Source organism: Procambarus clarkii, chromosome 51 (genome assembly GCF_040958095.1).
Source record: "Procambarus clarkii isolate CNS0578487 chromosome 51, FALCON_Pclarkii_2.0, whole genome shotgun sequence".
Taxonomy (NCBI): Eukaryota; Metazoa; Arthropoda; class Malacostraca; order Decapoda; family Cambaridae; genus Procambarus; species Procambarus clarkii.
This window is the reverse complement of record NC_091200.1, coordinates 21,579,251-21,602,539: the sequence shown is the minus strand read 5'-3', so window position 1 is coordinate 21,602,539 and position 23,289 is coordinate 21,579,251. Positions and strand designations below refer to the sequence as shown.

At 43.5% G+C, this 23,289-nt stretch overlaps 1 protein-coding gene across 1 annotated transcript in view; it reads left to right on the top strand.

The window, feature by feature from the left end:
• LOC138351811 (uncharacterized) overlaps positions 1 to 14,680 on the top strand; it is a 57,866-nt gene extending 43,186 nt beyond the window's left edge. Inside the window, exon 6 of the mRNA XM_069303818.1 lies at positions 14,565 to 14,680. Within this exon, the coding sequence (XP_069159919.1) occupies positions 14,565 to 14,680 (116 nt within the window). The remainder of the gene's footprint in view (positions 1 to 14,564) is intronic.
• Positions 14,681 to 23,289: the final 8,609 nt, after the last annotated feature.

Genomic DNA, 23,289 nt, shown 5'->3' with positions numbered 1-23,289 from the left:
TGTTAAATGAAATAGTGTTAAATAAGATCTAGTGTTAAATGAACAAATCCACAAGGGCCGTGATGGGGATTCGAACCTACGTCCGGGATGATCACAGACGCGCCATAATCAACTGCGCCTCAACAATGTTAAAAAGAATTGCAACCTGGAGTGCTTCTGCCCCTCAGGAGGATCCCGCAGCTTCTCCGAAGCACAGACAAGGGTTTTACACAATTCCTCCATGCACCCGGGCTCTGTCAACCAGATATTCTACCTCTTCGCCCTTACTATAAACACAGAAATCACATTAGCGTGATATATCAAGTGAACAAGTGTGTGGCTCTAGTGTTTCTTCACCCTCCAGATGGTAGAAGATATTTACGTCGAATGGAAAATATCCAAAAGAAAATTAATAATAGTCACAATGTTGTTGTGTTTAATGACATGTGTATTAGAGAAAACCTGCTCTCATAATATACTATATATATAGATGTTAGTAAAGCCGTTGACGTAAGGTATGTAGACAGATGGTTGTTCCAGATGGTGGCTGTAAGGCTCGCTAATACCCCCTCACCGTCAAGCTCTAGAGACGACCTTCCTGAAGGAGAGAGGGAAGCAGCCGGAGGTGTACCATCGCCCCCGGGAGGATGAAGAAGCCTGGGGCCAGATTCACGAAAGCACTTACGCAAGCACTTACGAACGTGTACATCTTTCCTCAATCTTTGACGGCTTCGATAACATTTATTAAACAATTTACAAGCATGAAAACTTTCCATTCAACTGTTGTTATTGTTATAAACAGCCTCCTGGTGCTTCGGAGCTCATTAACTGTTTAATAATTGTAAACAAAGCCTCCAAAGATTGAGAAAAGATGTGCAGGTTCGTAAGTGTTTTGCGTAAGTGTTTTCGTGAATCTGGCCACTGGTCACTATCTCAGGGACAATAGGAGGGAGGGGGACCGTAATAATTGTCTGATGGACAACAAGGAGAGCCTCATGGTCACTATGTCTGTGGGTACAGCAGACGTTACCAAGTTACAGTCTGAGGAATGGTCTCTATTACCAACCCTTAAGATTCTCTTTTTATTGCCTCTATTTTAATAGCACTTGTCATACTATGGCTCTTTGCCTTAGTGAAAGTTATTCCTTGGCTCAACTTAGTGCTCAGGTCTGGTTCTCCGGTTCGCCTGTGAGGAGTGGCGTAAGTCTCAGACTATTGCACAGCTGGATTACGGGCGCCCACAGGAACCCAGACCTGAAGAATGCGATTAAAGGGGATATAATTATTTGGTGCATTGTATCTTTCCGACTCAATGTTGTGAGATCGTTGATCTTCTACACCAGCAGTTATTATTTACACTATCTTCACTGGAGGAGAACACTCTCTTTGCTAGTGGCTCTTTGTCTCCTAGTGTCCTCTCATTCTCCTAGTGTTTTCTCTTTCTCCTAGTGGTCATTTGTCTCCCATTAATCCTTTGTTTACTAGTGGTTCTCTCTCTCTCTCTCTCTCTCTCTCTCTCTCTCTCTCTCTCTCTCTCTCTCTCTCTCTCTCTCTCTCTCTCTCTCTCTCTCTCTCTCTCTCTCTCTGACCCTCTCTCCCTCTCTCTCTGTCCCTCTGTCCCTCTCTCTCTGTCCCTCTCTCCCTCTCTGTCTCTGTCTCTCTCCCTCTCTGTCTCTGTCTACACCTCTCTGATGCACCTCAGAGAGGTGCATCAGAGAGGTGCATGACTGGGGGTACAACAGAAGAGGTGCAGACTGGGGGTACAGCAGAAGAGAGGGGGGTACAGAAGGAGAGAGGTTTCCTCTCTCCTTCAGGAAGGTCATCTCTGTCTCTGTCTGTCTGTCTGTCCCCCCCCCCTCTCTCTCTCTCTCTCTCTCTCTCTCTCTCTCTCTCTCTCTCTCTCTCTCTCTCTCTCTCTCTCTCTCTCTCTCTCTCTCTCTCTCTCTCTCTCTCTCTCTCTCTCTATCTCTCTCTCTCTCCTAGTGATCCCGTCTTAATGGCAATTTCTTCATCAACAGAGAGAAGAAGAGAGTGATCTGGCGGTATATAGGCAACATCCCCCCCCCCCCTCACCATGCACGTCTCGCCAGTGAAAACGGCCCAGATTCTAACCGTGGAAAGGTAGGAAAGATTGGACACCAATCCTTAATTCTTCATCCCTACTCACCCAACACTAATTGAGGACATATTTGTGAGTATATCAGCGGATAGAGTTCCCAAGTCCACTAGTAAGGGAAAGCGTAGGCTGAAGTGTAGAGTGAGGTTGATCGCGAACCAGAAGCTGCCTGCCCGTGTACCCTACAATGTGGTAAATAAGAGAGAGAGATAATGCCATGGTACACGAGACATGGAGTAGGTCGACTCGGCATTTCATCTCCGCTTCTCTGGCCCGCTGCCAAGTCCCTCCCTCCACTCACACACACACACGCACTACTAGGTGAGTACACACATACACACATACACACACACACACACAGCCGCAGCTCAACCCATGCAAGCATACCCACACACACGCACACACACACACAATGTACCAACGCGAAAATGCTATTCATTTTGCTATTAATGCTATTCAAAATGCTATTAGTATCTATGTCACCAATACCATCCACCGTCACTCGCAGCACCCCGACACCCCGTAGATGACTCTACAACACCCTGTCTCTCTGCCTCACTTGAGCTACAAATCGATGTTTAGCGGATTAGCGGCGGTCGTCCAGGTTTGGCCTCCTAGGAAGTCATGACCCCTGACTTCACTCCCTTCGTCGTTATCTCATGCGGGAAGTTTGCAGACCTGCGAGACCCTCATTTGCATAATCTTTAGGAGACCGTTGGTATGATAGAACCCGCGAGATATAGAGGTCATTTGACTATCTTAATCGAATGTACAAAGCTACGTTGACAGGAGAGAGAGAGAGAGAGAGAGAGAGAGAGAGAGAGAGAGAGAGAGAGAGAGAGAGAGAGAGAGAGAGAGAGAGAGAGAGAGAGAGAGAGAGAGAGAGAGAGAGAGAGAGAGAGAGAGAGAGAGAGAGAGAGAGAGAGAGAGAGAGAGAGAGAGAGAACAGATAGAGCAACAGATAAACAGAACAGCCAATTCCTAATCTGAGTGTGGGCTGAGCTGCTCCTCATCCGTCACTGTCATGCAAAAATACAGCTTTTGCTGGAGCGGATGAGCGAGTGGGCTAATTCACATGTCACTTTGTGTCAACAGTCCTTAGTAAACACGTCAACTGCTGCATTAATCAACCAGCCAATTAATCGCTTGAGTTTATTCGTAGCTTAAGGCGTGTTCCAACGACTATTCTGTGTGTGCAATAACACGCACTTTGTGTTTCATATCACAGAGAGATTTGCTGCTGCACGGGATATATTAGCAAGCTTGTGGAAGGCATAGCTGTGGTAAGGGTCGCAGTGGGCGATGTGTGGTGGTGGCTAGTAGTGTGAGTGTGGTGGTGGCTAGTAGTGTGAGTGTGGAGGTGGCTAGTAGTGTCGAGTGTGGAGGTGGCTAGTAGTGTCGAGTGTGGTGGTGGCTAGCAGTGTGAGTGTGGAGGTGGCTAGTAGTGTCGAGTGTGGAGGTGGCTAGTAGTGTCGAGTGTGGAGGTGGCTAGTAGTGTCGAGTGTGGTGGTGGCTAGTAGTGTCGAGTGTGGTGGTGGCTAGTAGTGTGAGTGTGGTGGGGGCTAGTAGTGTGAGTGTGGTGGTGGCTAGTAGTGTCGAGTGTGGTGGTGGCTAGTAGTGTGAGTGTGGTGGGGGCTAGTAGTGTGAGTGTGGTGGTGGCTAGTAGTGTGAGTGTGGTGGTGGCTAGTAGTGTGAGTGTGGTGGTGGCTAGCAGTGTCGAGTGTGGTGGTGGCTAGTAGTGTCGAGTGTGGTGGTGGCTAGTAGTGTCGAGTGTGGTGGTGGCTAGCAGTGTCGAGTGTGGTGGTGGCTAGTAGTGTGAGTGTGGTGGTGGCTAGTAGTGTGAGTGTGGTGGTGGCTAGTAGTGTGAGTGTGGTGGTGGCTAGTAGTGTGAGTGTGGTGGTGGCTAGTAGTGTGAGTGTGGTGGTGGCAAGCAGTGTGAGTGTGGTGGTGGCTAGTAGTGTCGAGTGTGGTGGTGGCTAGTAGTGTGAGTGTGGTGGTGGCTAGTATGGTGAGTGTGGTGGTGGCTAGTAGTGTCGAGTGTGGTGGTGGCTAGTAGTGTCGAGTGTGGTGGTGGCTAGTTGTGTGAGTGTGGTGGTGGCTAGCAGTGTGAGTGTGGAGGTGGCTAGTAGTGTCGAGTGTGGTGGTGGCTAGTAGTGTCGAGTGTGGTGGTGGCTAGTTGTGTGAGTGTGGAGGTGGCTAGGAGTGTGAGTGTGGTGGTGGTTAGCAGTGTGAGTGTGGTGGTGGCTAGTAGTGTGAGTGTGGTGGTGGCTAGTAGTGTGAGTGTGGTGGTGGCTAGCAGGCGTATGACAAGTGCATCTTTGCACGGTTGCAATTTCAGGGAAGGTCCTTATATTTTTATGCAGCTCATGTTACGCTCCATTGACCTACTATCCAAGGGGGAGGGAGTGTACTCACCAAGTTGTACTTTCCTAGTTGTGCTTCCGGGGGCTGAGCTCTGGCTCTTTGGTCCCGCCTCTCAATTGCCAATCAACTGGTGTACAGGTTCCTGAGCCTACTGGGTTCTATCATATCTACATTTGGAACTGTGTATGGAGTCAGCCTCCACCACATCACTGCCTAATGCATTCTATTTGTTAACTCCTCTAACACAGAAAAAATTCCTTCTAATGTCTCTGTGGGTCATTTGGGTACTAAGCTTCCGCCTGTGTTTCCTTGTTAGTGTTCCACCCATGCTAAATAGTTAGTTTTTGTCCACCATCTCAATTCTCCTGATAATTTTGTAGGTGGTGATCATGTCTCCCCTTACTTTTACTCTTTCTCGGGCCTCTGGGGACAGAGATGACCAGATGGTACCTTGTGTTCGGCCTTCTGCTCCCTTCGTCTGATTTCATTACTTTACACTTTCTTGAGTTAAACTTTAGTAGCCATTTTCTAGACCATTCCTCCAGTTTGTCCAGGTCATCCTGTAGTCTCTGTCTATCTTCATCTGTCCTGATTCTTCTCGTAATTTTTGCATCATCTGCAAACATTGAGAGGAATGAGTCAGTTGCACGCTGCGCGCGCGAGTGTGTGTGTGTGTGTGGCCACACACGAGGCCCTGTGGGGCCTCGTAGCCTGGTGGATAGCGCGCAGGGCTCGTAATTCTGTGGCGCGGGTTCGATTCCCGCACGAGGCAGAAACAAATGGGCAAAGTTTCTTTCACCCTAAGTGCCCCTGTTACCTAGCAGTAAATAGGTACCTGGGAGTTAGTCAGCTGTCACGGGCTGCTTCCTGGGGTGTGTGTGTGTGGTGTGAAAAAAAGAAAAAAAAAAAGAAAAGAAAAGTAGTTAGTAAAACAGTTGATTGACAGTTGAGAGGCGGGCCGAAAGAGCAAAGCTCAACCCCCGCAAAAACACAACTAGTAAACACACACACACACACACACACACACACACACACACACACACACACACACACACACACACACACACACACACACACACACACACACACACACACACATACAAACATTACAAATTACTTCATGTACTCCCAATGCACCAACGCAGTAAGTGTAGGAGACACAGAATCTTAATTCTGTCATTAAACACATGCCAAAACAGAGTAACAAATGAACCTATCAGTTACACACGTCCCTGCGTTCCTTCAAGAGGTTGATGAATGATGCTGCATCTGATCTAAAATGCGCCCGATGATATCAGAGACATCATCAAGATGATATCAGAGATATCATCAAGATGATATCAGAGATATCATCAAGATGATATCAGAGATATCATCAAGATGATATCAGAGATATCATCTTGCGCCAAGAGATGAAGCATATGTGATTGATGGCTTCAGCCCAACCACATGGGCTGGACGGTAGAGCGACGGTCTCGCTTCATGCAGGTCGGCGTTCAATCCCCCCCCCGACCGTCCAAGTGGTTGGGCACCATTCCTTCCACCCCCCCCCACCTTCCGTCCCATCTCAAATACGTATCCTGGCTCCTTCCCAGTGCTATATAGTCGTGACGGCTTGGCGCTTTCTCCTGATAGTTCCCTTCCCTTAGAGCTTGTGGGGTTTCTGTTGTGGGGGTTTCTGTTGTGGGGTTTCTGTTGTGGGGTTCCTGTTGTGGGGTTTCTGTTGTGGGGTTTCTGCTGTGGGGTTTCTGTTGTGGGGTTCCTGTTGTGGGGTTTCTGGCGTGGGGTATCGAAATGTGGAGTTTCTGGTATATGGTTTCAGGTTTGGGGTTTGATGCGGGATTTGAATGTTGAGTTATGCAAATTTGGAGTTTGCAGTATGGGGGGGGGGGTTGCAGGCTTGGGTTTAGATAATTTGAAGCTGAATGTTTGGTGGTGGGGGGGGGGATAGAGTCTTTGGGGATGGATATGTGGAGTGTGGAGAGTGTTGAGGATAATGGAGGAGAGTGTGTGGGCGCATGTGTGTGGTGAGGCGAGCACACACCAGTGATGTCCGAACAACACAGTAATGTTCAGTACTTATCTGTAACTTGAAAGCCAATCATGGCTGAAGTAAACAGTGTATGATTAGGTCTTCATCTTGAACCCGTTGGTTTTGTTGCTGGGGATGAGAACAGGACCAGAGGGGGGAGAGGTATCAGGGCCAGGTTCACCTGAGACTCAATTAAATTGGCTTTTTAATACACACATCATTATCACCAGTTATGGTGCAATTTTCCTGGATGGATTGTGTGTTTAAGACAAATAAATTTGCCTTGTAAAACAATATTTCTTGAAAAGTTAATTAACAGCCCAGGGAAGTTATAGGTCGTTTTGGTAGAGGTTCACATTATTATTAATTACCTGAGCATTCCAGTATGCTATCAGCTGATTGTCGTGGCTTTATAATGAGGCAGTTGTGGGATTTACTGCAAGCACTTAAGCGTCTTAAGATTTGTGTCTTTCGCCTCGCTGCGTGTATTAAATTGCTCAATTTTTTTTCATGAGGTGTGTGTAAACAGTAGTAATAAGTAGTGTGGAGAACAATAGTAAACTTTCGGTGCACATGCTATTTATAAATTTTTCTAATTGATGTCTGTGCTTTTCTCTGTCTTCAGCTCTACGACGTTTGGCCCAAGCTTGCTATTCGGTGCTAGTTAGTTATTGCATCAGAGCTTCAAATGGACGTGATCGTCTTCCGAGCATTCCTGGGACAGTCTGGTCCAAGGACATAACTAACATCCATGTTGTTGATGGGAATTACAAGGTTTGTTTTGCAATGCGACAGGTAAGAGAGTGGTAAGTACTCTCCTGGCTTAGTAACTTGAATGTTGCATGCCAAGTGAGATGCAACTATTTCGGTCCTCGCCATAGTACTGGTGGCTAAGAGCCAACAAGTTTGTTCTGTAGTGTAATAGCGTTGCTATTTTATTATTCTTTAGCAAGCTTTGCTTCTCAACACCGATATGATAACATTTGTTATTAATCCATCTTGTCAAAATTGTTTGTTTAATACTGTTTTTCAAGTTATGATAGAGCGTCTTTCGGTGGATTGGTGATCTATTAAAGGATTGCAATCTCTTAAATTTTGTTCAGCAACAATTCTGTAGTGATACTCAGTCGGTACAGTGACTGGCTACGTGGTTCACTTGTGCCGACTGTTTTGGAAATAGGTGCATTCATGGGTTTAATTAAGGATTTGGGTTTTTTAAGACTTTCAGCTTGCGTGTTAACATCTGTTAAAATATCATTCAAATTATCATTCTCTGCTGTCATATATATATATATATATATATATATATATATATATATATATATATATATATATATATATATATATATATATATATATATATATATATATATATTAATTGGAATTGGGTATTGACAATGGGTCAGACTAGAAATAAAAAATGAATTTTGGAGAATTGATTTTTGAATTACCACCAACAGTGAAAAGAAATGTACGAAAGATTGAGAAAATTCGTGTTAGAATTATTAATCTTACTTTTTCGGTCATATTTAATAATATAAAAATTCAATACCCATTGTTTCGTGTTCTGTCTTGTGTTGATGAAATTAATACCCTATTAAATACCACCTCACCCCATCCACCTCACTCAAAAGTAGATATAAACAAATCGGAGATGTGTAAGTTCTATTCAGTTGTGTATGTGTAAACTATAGTCTTTGAAAATGTAATAAGTTATACGAAACGCGCTCAAGTGTCGCGTCAGACTAGAAATAAAAAATGAATTTTTGGAGAATTGATTTTTGAATTACCACCAACAGTGAAAAGAAATGTACGAAAGATTGAGAAAATTCGTGTTAGAATTATTAATCTTACTTTTTCGGTCATATTTAATAATATATGTCTACAGGAAAGACTGCTACCAAAATATACTAATATATATATATATATATATATATATATATATATATATATATATATATATATATATATATATATATATATATATATATATATATATATATATTCACTTTTTTCAAGTAAGCATTCATGTTTAAGATGCATGATACATATTAGTCATACACTCATCGATGCGATCATTAGGTCATCGTCTGAAATGTTTTTGTATATTTAGAAGTGACGATGACACAGTTGGTGTCATGATTAACGATGCTGCAACCAAGGCCGCGTTTGGTCATCACGGTACAAGGGGGGTGGAGGGAGGCAGGTAGCAACGACTCAAGGAGCGTCTCTCTCCCTCCGGAGTAAATAGTCCACATATGAAGAAGCATGTCGCGATCCAGTATCACAAGGATGTGACCAAATACACTGTACTCTGAGACAGTTGTCGTGCGCTAGGTTGCTAACATGTCAAGGTGTTGCCACATATTGCTACGTCTCATTACCGTAACGAGGAGATCAGTACGAAAACCCCTTGAAAATATTACAAGTGTACAAGAGTGAGGAGAAATATATGAAACAGAGGGAGAGCATACTTTGAAAGTACTCATGAATGAAAGCCACGAGTGAAGAGCAAATGCTAAAATTATTTGTTTTGCTGATGTGACAAGTTAGCAAGGTAGGATGCCAGAGGATTCTTTCCTGGAAGAGATAAGTGTTTCTGGGCACAAACTGAAATATAAACAGTCTTGAGGTCGTAGAGGCATATGATGAGATGATTAACAGAGGCAGCTTTGTGATGACGAAGGGGGGAATATCTGCCGCACCAAGGGCACGCAGCTCCCAGCCTCTGCACACCTGGATAAGAAAATATTTGCAACAGAACAGCGGGATCGAATCAGACCCCTCTAATTACCCCCCAGACGCATGCCTTAACTCATCGACCATGATATGCTAGAGGTTATGCAACCTGGAGTCCGGCCGAACCGTCCCTCTAGGAATCTGGAGGCGAGGAACTGGTAGTCAATCCAAGTTTTACATGTAACTCTCATGTACACTCTGGTGTAGGTAACAGTGTATTTGACGGAGCGTTTGGTAGAGAGCTCCATTACCTACTCCGGAATGTTTGCGGGTTACAGGTCAAACTTGGATTGGCTACCAGTTCCATGGCTTCGATCCCACTGTCTTGATCTAAAGATTTTATAATAGACATATCGCGTTACTGTGATTGCACTGTGTAGCTGCGTCAGGTTCTAGAATAGTGATTACCATGGTGGTGTATTCTGTAAGCTGAAACACAATGTCATATATCAAATAGAAAATAAATAATTTATAATAATAACAATTGCTGCAATCAAACAATAACAATTGCTGCACTCAAGCAATAACAATTGCTGCAATCAAACAATAACAATTGCTGCACTCAAGCAATAACAATTGCTGCAATCAAGCAATAACAATTGCTGCAATCAAACAATAACAATTGCTGCACTCAAGCAATAACAATTGCTGCAATCAAGCAATAACAATTGCTGCACTCAAGCAATAACAATTGCTGCAATCAAACAATAACAATTGCTGCAATCAAACAATAACAATTGCTGCAATCAAACAATAACAATTGCTGCACTCAAGCAATAACAATTGCTGCAATCAAACAATAACAATTGCTTGAGTGCTGTCAAGACAAGAAAACATTAAATAAATGGTCAAGGAGAATCTGCAATAATTACCTATATACAAGCAAAACACCAGACACGAGAGGGAATAAGTCAAGCCAAGTTAACCTTGAGGTATAATGATCATAACCAGTTCCTTAATGCTAATTTAAGTTCCAGGAATTAGCCCTCATTATCACCTGACATATTAATGTGCTCAGGCCAGAGGCAGATGAAGGTGTCAGAGTGTGGGGAAAATAATATGACTAGGTGAATGGAATATGACTAGGTAAAGACTAGGTGAATGGAATATGACTAGGTAAAGACTAGGTGAATGGAATATGACTAGGTAAAGACTAGGTGAATGGAATATGACTAGGTAATACTTGTCTCACGGCTGCTAGTGAAGATGACAGTGTGTACTCACCTAATTGCATTCACCTAATTGTGCTTGCGTAGGTTGAGCTCTGGCTCTTTGGTCCCGCCTCTCAACTGTCAATCAACTGATGTGCAGATTCCTGAGCCTACTGGGCTCTATGGGTGTGTGTGTGTGTGTGTGTTTGTACTCACCTGTTTGTGCTTGCGGGGGTTGAGCTTTGGCTCTTTAGTCCCGCCTCTCAACTGTCAATCAACTGGTGTACAGATTCCTGAGCCTACTGGGCTCTATCATATCTACATTTGAAACTGTGTATGGAGTCAGCCTCCCGTGAGTGTGTGTGTGTGTGTGTATGTGTGTGTGTGTGTGTGTGTGTGTGTGTGTGTGTGTGTGTGTGTGTGTGTGTGTGTGTGTGTGTGTGTGTGTATGTGTGTGTGTGTGTGTGTGTGGGTAGCCATGAGGGTTACTATTCCCTCACGGCGACCGATGCATCGTTAAACACAACATATATATAAACAACTTCTAACTCCAGCGTTCATTTTGAATTGTTTTGTTTGCGTTTACTAATTTTATCATTAAAATTAACTTTTAGCTCTTATTCCAAACGCTGACTCCAAGGCATTACCAAAGGCATTGTTATGCTTCAAAAGACTCTCATGAATTCGGATGATGAGTCCATTACTTTTTTTTTCATTTAATTAAGGGATTCCGATCCAATATTTACACCAGAATGCTCTTGTTAGTGCTGATCTATTATGACTATTATAGCTAGTTCAATTGTGCCTCTTACGGCATGTTTGTCATGTCTCGGTAGGTATTGGGAATGTTGTTGAACACCTCTGGACGGAGGAGCTGGGGGATATTATGTGTGTGTGTGTGTGTGTGTGTGTGTGTGTGTGTGTGTGTGTGTGTGTGTGTGTGTGTGTGTGTGTGTGTGTGTGTGTGTTTTCCCATGTGCATGTCTATTTGTGATTTTCCATGAGTGTGTGCGTGCGTGTACTGCGTTAATGTTGTTGTTTATATCGATATGTAATGAGCGAATCCGTGTGCATGTGTCTGCATTCAAAATACATACATACGTGGCTGAATTCATTCGTGCAGATTAGTTGTTTTAAGGTGCACATTATTCCGGTTAAGACATCCATTACTACTACTACCCCAGTCATTACCATTTGTCCCCGACGGTAGAGAGCCCAGGTACCTATGTTGATCTGTGCGTTGTACCACACACGGCGGCATTGACGTTCAGTAAACTTCTCTCATATCTCAAACAGCGTCAGAGCTGCCTCCTGACTTCACTAAAAACCTTCACCATGAAACAGGAACACGACTCTGTGTGAAAAACAAACATTGTCCTATCTGTCTATAAATGTTTGTCTCTTTATATTTCTGTCTCTCTGTCTGTCTGTATAAAGTTGGTGTCAGACGTTTAGAGCTAGCCTCACTCAACTTTACAGGGTGTATGGTCGGAAGTATGGGACGAACAATGGCTAGTCTGGGTCGGTTGCATTGGTCTCATTACGAGTAGGTCGGGCCCAATATTGACATATCCCAACGTAATCGGTCAGTAAAAGGTGCCTAGCCGACTCCCTACATTTTTTATCGTGAATTCCACATTACAGAGAGAGGGAGAGAAGAGAGGGCCCACAGAGAAAGAATGATGAGAGATGAGGGAGATTGGGAAGGGGGGAGGGGGGGGGGTAGAGAGTCATGGGCACAGCCAGGTAGCTACTAGTATTGTTAAATAATGACCTAAATAGCTACCTTTTGTTTTTATGTTTTTTCACTTGAGATAAAAGTTAAAAGATTATTTTACATCATCTTGCCTTGCTTTCGCATTGGTCGGCAGGAGCAGTAGACATGGTGTAAACTGGTAGGTCTATTTTGGTCTTGTAGATGGTATGGGGTACCGAGGTACAATGAGAGCGCTGGATGTGTTTTGCAGCATCTATTGCTATATCTACTAGCTTGTTATATGTTGTTGTGGTCTAGATATCACTAGTAGTGGTCTGTTGAATTTAGACATGACGGATCCTTGTTGTTTATTACGTGTCAAAGATGTTGCTGTCTTGTCTATATATTCAGATCCCTAGGGCTGAAATTTCCAAAGTGGCCAAATAGAGGCACAGGCTACAATTCGTCCTTTTCAAGGCGTTCTGTCTATTGCGTGGAGAGTTTTTCATGAGCAAGATGGCGGTCTAGTAGTATCTTACTCTTGTAGTGTAGAGTGAGCTGTATCTTCTGATTAGTGTCGGTAGGAGTCACGAGCCTATCGACAGCAGAGTTCTGTCGCATCCTTCCTTTTTTCGAGCATCTAAATTTGCATAAAAAGGCGGAATGATTATTTTATTGTATAATGAATTACATTCCTCTGCATTCATATAAGACATTTTGTAAGTTGTCTAAATTATAAAGCATCCTTAATCCTTTGGAAAGGGGTAATTAATTCATATACACGATATACTAAAATAATCGCTAATACATGGGATAATTCTAAGTAGATCCAACTTTGGAGCAAATGGTCATATCTTTGAAATCGGTGGTTACTGGTTTGAACTGTCCTGTTCAAATGGTGTGATGCTTGCTTGTGATGTTCCTGTGTTGCTTGCTTGGACAATATATGCTACCAGGGGAGGTGTGGGGGGGGGGGAGTCTTGCGACATGAGGGGCAGCTCTTCGAGTGATGACCTCAGACGTAATACTTGCCTAGGGTGGTAGGGGAAGAGGGGGAAGGGGAATTATGTTAGGGGGTATGGTCTTGGCCACTCACCTGTTGACTAGTGACGGGTGAGGTGTTCTGTATGTTGAGGGATCGCTGTTATTTTGTAGTTTTGTTGTATCTAGACAAAGCTGTATTAGCTTAGTATGCTGTGTGAGCTGCTGGAGGCTGAGCGCACAGTGTGAGTTGAGGAGGTCGACTTGTAGGACTTGTTGCACCACCTGTTGTAACACGTGTTGTGGCACCTGTTGTAACACGTGTTGTGGCACATGTTGTAGTGCCTGTTTTCGTACGTGTTGTAGTACCTGTTGAAAAGCCTGTTGCAGTACCTGTTGTAGATTGGTGGCTGTGTGTCCGAACTGTGTAACGTTTAGCAGTACCTATTGTAGTACCTATTGTTGCACCTGTTGTAGTACCCATTGTAATTGCTGTTGCAGCACTTGTCGTCGTTCTTGCGAGTCTCGGGGGATAGGAATTTGTGTAGTTCTCCTACGATGGTGAGGTTAGAAATGCCGTTTAAGACAAGGGGTCTGTTTGACTCAAGGACTTTCCTGATGTGCTAGGATCTAAGCGGATCAGTTCCTAAACGGTCGAAGAAGACAGGATCTTAAAACCTCTCCTGCGTCGCTCGGGACTCTTACTGTCAGCGTTGTCTTCTCTAGATCTGTACCCTTGCGTCAGGCACCTGTCTTGCGCTCTCCAGAAAAAAGATCTTGGAACCTACAACATACATTCGTATGTGTATTTCCGCAGTGAAGCAGTTTCCTCTGGTTGTTGCACTAGTTGTATGTGATCATTGCTTCGAACTGCGATGTTGATATCCTCCCCGTTAGCTAAAATAGGTAGTGGGTCTGAAGGTCTTTTTTTGTGATACTTTACTTTCAACATAACACACGCAGAAAGTGGCCCACGTAAATCCCGAATGATTGCCCATCGTTACGCCAGCTATTTGGTTAAAAAAAGTCGTCAATACGGACTCCGGAAACTAGTTTCAGTGCTAGAGGCACGTAGTGAACGTCTCAAGATGCTAACACGTATCATAGGTGAACTCGTGGGTTCAGTTCATTGACATACGACATAACACCCAATCGGATGTATCGTAACGTCTCACCGGACGTGGAAACTATTCACGAACGTAATTGTGGAAGCTGTCATCAGCCTTGTCTTGGATAACGTATTGCACCTCGTATCAGTAACCACATGAATGAGGGGAGATGAGAATGGGGAGGGGAGGCAACGAGGGGGAGACAAAGAGGGGGGAGAGGGGAGACGAGGAAGGGGGGGGAGAGTAATAGTGGGAGGAGGATAGGGAAGGGGGGGAAGGGAGTAGGCGAGGCTGAATACCAGAGTCAATGGAATAACAATAAAGAAAAGATCTATTAACATCGATATTATGTTACGCTCATATAATATAATAAATGACTTCAGTATATTTATTGCAGTTCACGGGTACTCGAAGTCACATTTGCAATTAGATATGAAAAATAAATCTTTGCAGACTCGTATCTTCTTAAAGGCTAAATACCTGATATTTACTGAAGGAGAAGTCAGCCTGTAAAATAACATTGGCTCTCAATACCCAAAATTAAGAATCTCTGTGGTTTTTAAAAACTCTTAAATCTTCTTAAATAGCAGATATAAATCGAACAGTACGACACAACAATTTAAAATCGGTTTAGAGCGTATATTTCATCATCATAAACAGGTATAATAAACCTTGCTACTCAATGCGGGTTCCCTATCAACATTAAAATTGAATTATTACATGTTCTTATATATATATATATATATATATATATATATATATATATATATATATATATATATATATATATATATATATATATATATATATATATATATATATATATAATTTGGAATCAGATTTTCTCAAATACACGTCATTAAACATAATAGCTTTGTGACATTAATTTTCTATAGATATTTTTCCTTCTCCGCAAATATCTTCTACCATCTGGAGGGTGAAGAAACACATGATCACTTAATCTTTCCGTTTGTATTGTTCGACGTGTCGTCAGCAATGTGACAGCAACTGACACAGGTATACTATAAGGTTGCTATAAGGTTCAGCTACTGGGAACAAAAATTTCCAAGTAGCACGGGCTATGGTGAGCCCGTAGTGGACTTACCTGGCACGGGAGCGGAGCTGTAGCTTGGGACCTACTATAAGGAGAAATCTAGACATTTATAAGTGTGGGTACACCTCACTCTACGATTCACCTAACTTCATTAATTAATTAAAGGGAGCGGCGAAGGCTAAGGTTAGGGGATTGATGCCTGACTCCGGGTTCAAGCTGTCCGCCAGGTCTTACATCTTCCCTCTGGATCAATGGACGACCATCGTACAGCTGTATGTACGAAGTCAAATTCATCTGGATGCTATTCGATGAATTAATTTTTATTCATTCATTATAATTCATTCATTCATTCATTTATTCATTCATTATAATTCATTCATTCATTCATTTATTCATTCATTTATTAATTCATTTATTAATTCATTCAATCCTTCATTCATTCATTCGTCCATTCATTCATCCATTCATTAATTTATTTATTCATTTTTTTAATCGAATTCATTATTCGATTGAATTCAGAATTCAATCAGACAGCTGAGTACTATACCACTTGGCTCCCACACCACGAAGCCCAGTACCTAAATGAGCCACAGAGACATTAGAAAGAACTTCTTCAGTGTCAGAGTAGTTAGTAAATGGAATGCATTAGGAAGTGATGTGGTGGAGGCTGACTCCATACACAGTTTCAAATGTAGATATGATAGAACTCGAGAAGCTCAGGAATCAGTACACCAGTAGATTGACGGTTGCAAGGTGGGACCAAAGAGCTAAAGCTCAACCCCCGCAAGCACAAGTAGGTAATTATACAAAAGCATCGTCATTAACGAACCTCGCCTTTATGGGTTTCATTGTATCATAATAGTGGATGCTGGTGGGAGGGGAGGGGGGAGACGCCCCCAGTGGATTTTTTTTACTGACTTTCCTGTTAGTCGTGGGGGAGCTGGAGACGTGGGGGTGTGGGAGACATGGGAAGTGTGGGAGACAAGGGGTGCTGGATATAACATTCTGGGGGAGTGAGAGGTATTGACCTGTAGGAGGGAGGATTGTGGGGGATGTGGGGACGTTGTATAGTGGGTGTTTGAAGTAGGGTGGGGTGTCGTACCCTTTGAGGGAGGGGGTGCAGCATAGGGATGAAAAGGAGGTGGAGAAGAAGGAAGGAGCACGCAAGGGAGAAATGGGGAAAAAATAGATTGAAGCGTGAAGTAGAAAAGTAGAGAAGGAAGACGAATGTAATAAATAGCGAAGGATGAGAGGGGGTGAGAGAGATGAAGGAAGGAGAGAGAGAGAGAGAGAGAGAGAAGAACACGAGGGTGGTAGATGGGAGGGATACGTGGACACGGTCTTGGGAATGGCGAGAGAGAGAGAGAGAGAGAAGGGGGGGGGGTTGATACAGGAAGGGAAGGGTAGGGGGGGGAGGGACTGACCAGGATACATACGAGGGCACCTCCATGACCTTCAAATCCTACACACATTCTTCCTCGTTCTCTCAATTATTCCAGAAACTCTCGCGTAAAGAATGCCGTCAAATATATGTCTTCACATAACGATCCGTTGCTCTGTCAGATAAATAAATCAATAAACTAACAATTGCATCCTTTAATGGCAACAAATCATTACCCATTAACCAGGATGTGTTCAACGACCCCTAAACCTCCTCCTGTGTGGAGGAGGAAGGATGTGACCCCAACCAATGGACTGAGCAGAGCAGCCATATTGCTGGCCCCACAGGAGGCCTGGGGCGGCGGTGTAACCTTAGGTAGGATATATAATGTGTCTTTTATGTTAGTCTGTCTCATTGGTACTTTTTTTTTTGCAATTTATCTCTGTCTCTGCTCTTGTTTGTTCGTTTGAGCCCTAATTCGGCATTGCCTTTCTTAATGTCATTCTCACAATTCTTGTTCTCTCTCTCTGTCTGTCTCCCCCCCTCTCTCCCTCTCTCTCTCTCTCTCTCTCTCTCTCTCTCTCTCTCTCTCTCTCTCTCTCTGTCTGTCTCCCCCCCCCTCTCCCTCTCTCTCTCTCTCTCTCTCTCTCTCTCTCTCTCTCTCTCTCTCTCTCTCACTCACTTTCTCTCTCTCTCTCTCCTCATCTTCTCTCTCTCTCTCTCTCTCTCTCTCTCTCTCTCTCTCTCTCTCTCTCTCTCTCTCTCTCTCTCTCTCTCTCTCTCTCTCTCTTACTTTCTTGTTTTTCACCCGTAATGAATATTTTCGTCTCCTATGCTCTGTTTATTTTGCTATAGATTCTTTCAGAGTAATTTTTCATTTACACAAACACGAAAACCCTAGATATATCAGCCCACCTAACAGTTTTTTTGTATTTATTTTGAATGCAAGACAAACATGGCTGCACAAAACAGCTGGGACAAAGAGAGGATGTTGAACAGACAGTTCGTGTCCCAGGCAGCTTGAGCTCCACCATTCTCCTCTCTTACATTCAGCATTTCTTTACCCTGTTTTCACATTTCATATTTGCTTGCGACGTCTCTGTGTTTGAATTACCAATGGCTCCTCCCTGGAATTACCTTCGTTATATGATTGATGAGAGAGTTAAGGCAACGAGGAACTCTAAGAAACGCAGCTCTCACTCTGATCAACGAGTTCCTAGCGTGACAGGACCGGGATATTAATACTTCAACAGTAATTCACAGCTTCATCCATCACTCAGAGGGATTGGGTGAGATATTTACCCGTGGAGGGGGGGCCGCCTGAACTTGGAAGGCGGCCATTGCTGGAGGCCCTGGAAGTATTAGGAGGTCAGTGGCCCACCTGGCTAAGTTGGGTTATGTGGAGCTTGGCAGTGGAGTGTGGGTTTGAGGCGACGTGGGCGGGCAAGGGCGGTGAGGACGGACAAGGACGAGTGGGGGTGTGCAATAGCGGTGCAACGTGGAACATTGGCAATTATGAGTTGGTGTAGAACAGGGCTGGAACGTCGAGGCCAAACCCTCGGTCACACACCAGGCTCCATTCTCACATACAGGTCATACAGGTGTGTGTGTGTGTGTGTAAAACTACTTGGTCAACTACTGACTCTCCCCATGATTCAGCTCAAAACAGGTATCTAACTCCAAAATACCTGTTTACTGCTAGGTGAACGGTGGCATGAGATAAAAAGAAACGTTACGACATTTCTTACCACTTTTAAACGGTCCCGCAGGGTTCAGTCCTTGGACCCATACTGTTTCTGATATATGTAAATGATCTTCCAGATGGTATAGAATCATTCCTCTCATTGTTTGCTGATGATGCAAAAATTATGAGGAAGATTAAGACGGAGGAAGACAGTATCTTGTCAAGCACAAGACGAAGCTGGAAAATGTTCAGAGGTATGCCACTAGACTAGTCCCGGAGTTAAGAGGCATGAGTTACGAGGAAAGGCTGCGAGAGATACACTTTACGACACTGGAAGACAGAAGAGTAAGGGAGACATGATCACTACCTACAAAATTCTCAGAGGAATTGACAGGGTAGAAAAAGTTAAACTGTTTAACACGGGTGGTACGCGAACAAGGGGACACAGGTGGAAACTGAGTACACACATGAGCCACAGGGACGTTAGAAAGAACTTTTTCAGTGTCAGAGTAGTTAATAGATGGAATGCATTAGGCAGTGATGTGGCGGAGGCTGACTCCATACACAGTTTCATATGTAAATATGATAGAGCCCAGTAGGCTCAGGAATCTGTACATCAGTTGATTGATAGTTGAGAGGCAGGACCAAAGAGCCAGAGCTCAACCCCCGCAAGCACAATTAGGTGAGTATATTGCTACTATTCCCTCTTGGGATCGAATTCGCGTCTCTCACGTGAATTTTTTTTTTTCTCTCTCTCTCTCTCTCTCTCTCTCTCTCTCTCTCTCTCTCTCTCTCTCTCTCTCTCTCTCTCTCTCTCTCTCTCTCTCTCTCTCTCTCTCTCTCTCTCTCTCTGTCTCTCTCTCTGTCTCTCTCTCTCTCTCTCTCTCTCTCTCTCTCTCTCTCTCTCTCTCTCTCTCTCTCTCTCTCTCTCTCTCTCTCTCTCTCTCTCTCTCTCTCTCTCTCTCTCTGTCTCTCTCTCTCTCTCTCTCTCTGTCTCTCTCTCTCTCTCTCTCTCTCTCTCTCTCTCTCTCTCTCTCTCTCTCTCTCTCTCTCTCTCTCTCTCTCTCTCTCTCTCTCTCTCTCTCTCTCTCTCTCTCTCTCTCTCCGTCTATCCACACAACATTTACTTTACCCAGGTCGTGTCCAAAGAGTCACAGTCCTGAGGATCACAGTCAACTTCCACCGTGGATTTCTCAAGCTCAGGTTACTGCTGTTAATGTGTCTCTCCCCCTTTTAAGGAAAGACAAAAGTACAGAATCAATGTTTCTTCTGTGAGCATATTTTTTATTTTGCATTTTTTCCTATTTTTTTAATTTGCTTTATATGTTCCTTCAGTATAAAGTGAGTTAATGCTGGGCACGGTGGGAAGGTGTTTTGGGAGTTAGTTTTGGGAGTTAGTTTTGGGAGTTAGTTTTGGGAGTTAGTTTAGGGGAGTTAGTTTAGGGGAGTTAGTTTAGGGGGTTAGTTTTGGGAGTTAGTTTAGGGGAGTTAGTTTAGGGGAGTTAGTTTAGGGGGTTAGTTTTGGGAGTTAGTTTAGGGAGTTAGTTTAGGGAGTTAGTTTTGGGAGTTAGTTTAGGGAGTTAGTTTAGGGGGTTAGTTTTGGGAGTTAGTTTAGGGGAGTTAGTTTAGGGGGTTAGTTTTGGGAGTTAGTTTAGGGGAGTTAGTTTAGGGGAGTTAGTTTAGGGGGTTAGTTTTGGGAGTTAGTTTTGGGAGTTAGTTTAGGGGAGTTAGTTTAGGGGAGTTAGTTTTGGGAGTTAGTTTAGGGGAGTTAGTTTAGGGGAGTTAGTTTAGGGGGTTAGTTTTGGGAGTTAGTTTAGTTGAGTTAGTTTAGGGGAGTTAGTTCAGGGAGTTAGTTCAGGGAGTTAGTTTAGGGAGTTAGTTTAGGGAGTTAGTTTAGGGAGTTAGTTTAGTTGAGTTAGTTTAGTTGAGTTAGTTCAGGGAGTTAGTTCAGGGAGTTAGTTCAGGGAATAAGTTCAGGGAGTTAGTTCAGGGAGTTAGTTCAGGGAGTTAGTTTAGGGAGTTAGTTTAGGGGGTTAGTTTTGGGAGTTAGTTCAGGGAGTTAGTTCAGGGAGTTAGTTCAGGGAGTTAGTTCAGGGAGTTAGTTCAGGGAATAAGTTCAGGGAGTTAGTTCAGGGAGTAAGTTCAGGGGAGTTAGTTCAGGGAAGAATGAACACTATCACAGTAGAAAGCGCCAAGCCATTATGACTACACAGCACTTAGAAGGGGGTCAGGATAAGGATTAGGGATGGGACGGGGGGACGGAATGGTGCCTAATCACGTGGACGGTTGGGAATTGAACGCCGACCTTCATGAAACAAGACCGTCCCTCTACCGTCCAGCACAACCATTTAACTGGGCGGTAGAGCGAAGTACTTGAATCCCAGGTTGCAATACCTTCCATCATGTCGTGGTGTAGTGGTCTAAGACGTTGCCTAGGAGTACCCAGAACATAAGTTCGAATCGACCTCATGGCTCCTACTGCTTTTCTCAGTATTATTATTATTATTATTAGTATTATTTTTAAATAAATATGCACGTGTGGGCTTAAACAATACATCAGTCACACGAGTGAGAATAAAAGCTCTGGAGAAACTAATTCTTGCTTCTCTGGCCTGACGATGTAGAGACTCGTCTTCCCACACAGCGCGAGGACAACAGTCTTCTTGGTCATGACTTCCACAGTAAATAGCTTCTCTCTTAGAGAGAGGCTCTCTGTCTGTCTGTCTGTCTGTCTGTCTGTCTGTCTGTCTGTCTGTCTGTCTGTCTGTCTGTCTGTCTGTCTGTCTGTCTGTCTCTCTCTCTCTCTCTCTCTCTCTCTCTCTCTCTCTCTCTCTCTCTCTCTCTCTCTCTCTCTCTCTCTCTCTCTCTCTCTCTCTCTCTCTCTCTGTCTCTCTCTCTCTCTCTGTCTCTCTCTCTCTCTCTCTCTTTCTCTCTCTCTCTCCCCACACCCTAGGCCTTACTCTTTAATCTCTCTTGCTACTCCTCTTACTTTCCCCATTCCGTATTCTTCTTCTTCTCCCTATTCCTCCCCCTATTCCTTCCCTTACCCCCCCCCCCCATGACTTGCCCTATTTCGTATACTCCCTCAAAACCCCTCAGAGTTCTCTTACTTCCCTCTTCCCCGTTCTGTCCCCATTACGCTTACTCCCCCTTCCCCATAACTCCCCCCTACCCCTACTTCCCCATTGCCCCCTACTCCCACTTGCCCTCCATTCCCCCTTGCCCCCAACTTCCCCTTGCCCCTACTCCCCTCAGCTTCCCCGCAGTGTCAAGTCGAATCAGTCACTGCAGGGGTTTGATTATAGCACTTTCCTGGTGCCATTCAAGTGAAGGAGTCCTTCTAGTCATCATATTTATTGATGGACGGTGTATAGTGCTTGTGTGTGATTGTGTGTTCATCATTGTATATTTGTGTATATACTCACCTGAATGTGCTTTGCAGGAAGAGCCTCAGCTTCTGGGGTCCCCGTATTGCAATAGGCGAGTGCGTATTGCTCTGCTTCCCATATGCATTTCAAGCTATGTGTGGAGTTAGCCTAAATAATAATTAATCCCACGTCCGTTTTATCCCACTTCTTTTCAGTTTTGATATATGTTTTCTTAAAATTTTTCCAGTCATCTGATTTTCTAGTTCTCACTCATGCCCTCTGGTGATGCCCAGCGTCTTGTTTTTGTCCACTGTGTCATTGCTTCTTAGAATCTTACGGGGAGAGAATATCTCGTCTAGTTACCTGATGACAAGGGTTCAAGTCTCTCGGAGCCCAGTTCTCTAAATTCAGGAATACGCCGTGCAGTAACCCTCTGTAAACTCTCACTATTGTGATTTTATAGGTAGGAATTCTATTCTGTAACTGTATATTCTGGTACTGGTTTAGCATGGGCGATGTGCAGCGTCCTTGGATGGTTCCTTAGTTCAGGGTCGTTAGTGAGGCTACATGATGCTACGCCGCTGATGTTTATACTGTTAATGTGTTTTCTCTGCTGATAGGCTTGGGGGTTATGTCTCTAACTATCAAGATTTCGCTGTTCTATGCCCATACTGCTGGTCAAGGAGGAGGACACCTACTCTGGTTGGTGAACTATACGTCTATGTTGAATCTTGTCTACCTCTTTGAATAGATTTTCTAATAATGTTAGTGCATGGCGTTTGATATTGTTAGTGCCTATCGTATCATATTGTTAGTGCCTATCGTATCATATTGTTAGTGCCTGAAATCTGATTTTGTTATAAATATAAATAAATAAATAAATGAATAAATAATAAATAAATGAATAAATAAATAAATGAATAAATAAATAGAATAAATAAATAAATAAATAATAATGTTCATTTAGGTAAGGTACATACATACAAGGTATTTTACAAAGATTTATGGATTTATAGATAGAGCTAGTACATACAATCCCTAAAGCCACTATTACGCAAAGCGTTTCGGGCAAAAACGTCTGTTAGTGAATACCGTCTGATATTGTTAGTGTACAGTGCCTGATATTGTTAGAGCAAAGTGCCTGATATAGTTAGTGCAGAGCGCCTGATATTCTTTGAGCATTCTGGCGTTATTGTCTTATCCAGTTCATCATATATATCTTGGCCACCTGGTTGTTTAATTCTTGTTTTAAAGGAGATAATTTTCTTCGACATGATAAATTGGAGAGTTAGGAAGCATCTACTTAATCAAGCGCCTTCATTCAAGACAAAAGCGTATGCAGAAAACGGAATTTTTTTCTTGATGACAGTCTCGCTTCATGCAGAACGGCGTTCAATCCCCGACCGTCCACAATTCCCTTCCCATCCCAAATCCTTATCCCGAACCCTTCCAAATGCTATATAGTCGTAATGGTTTGGTGCTTTAGACCTTGATTTATAAGTACAACACCTCATTAATTGCCAGATTCTAAAATCGCCAAGGAATATTGCACATAGGAAGGCTGGCATTATTACCTATAAGATTTTAAAATCGACAATCATTGGTTCGCTGGAAACATAATACTGGAGACCGAGA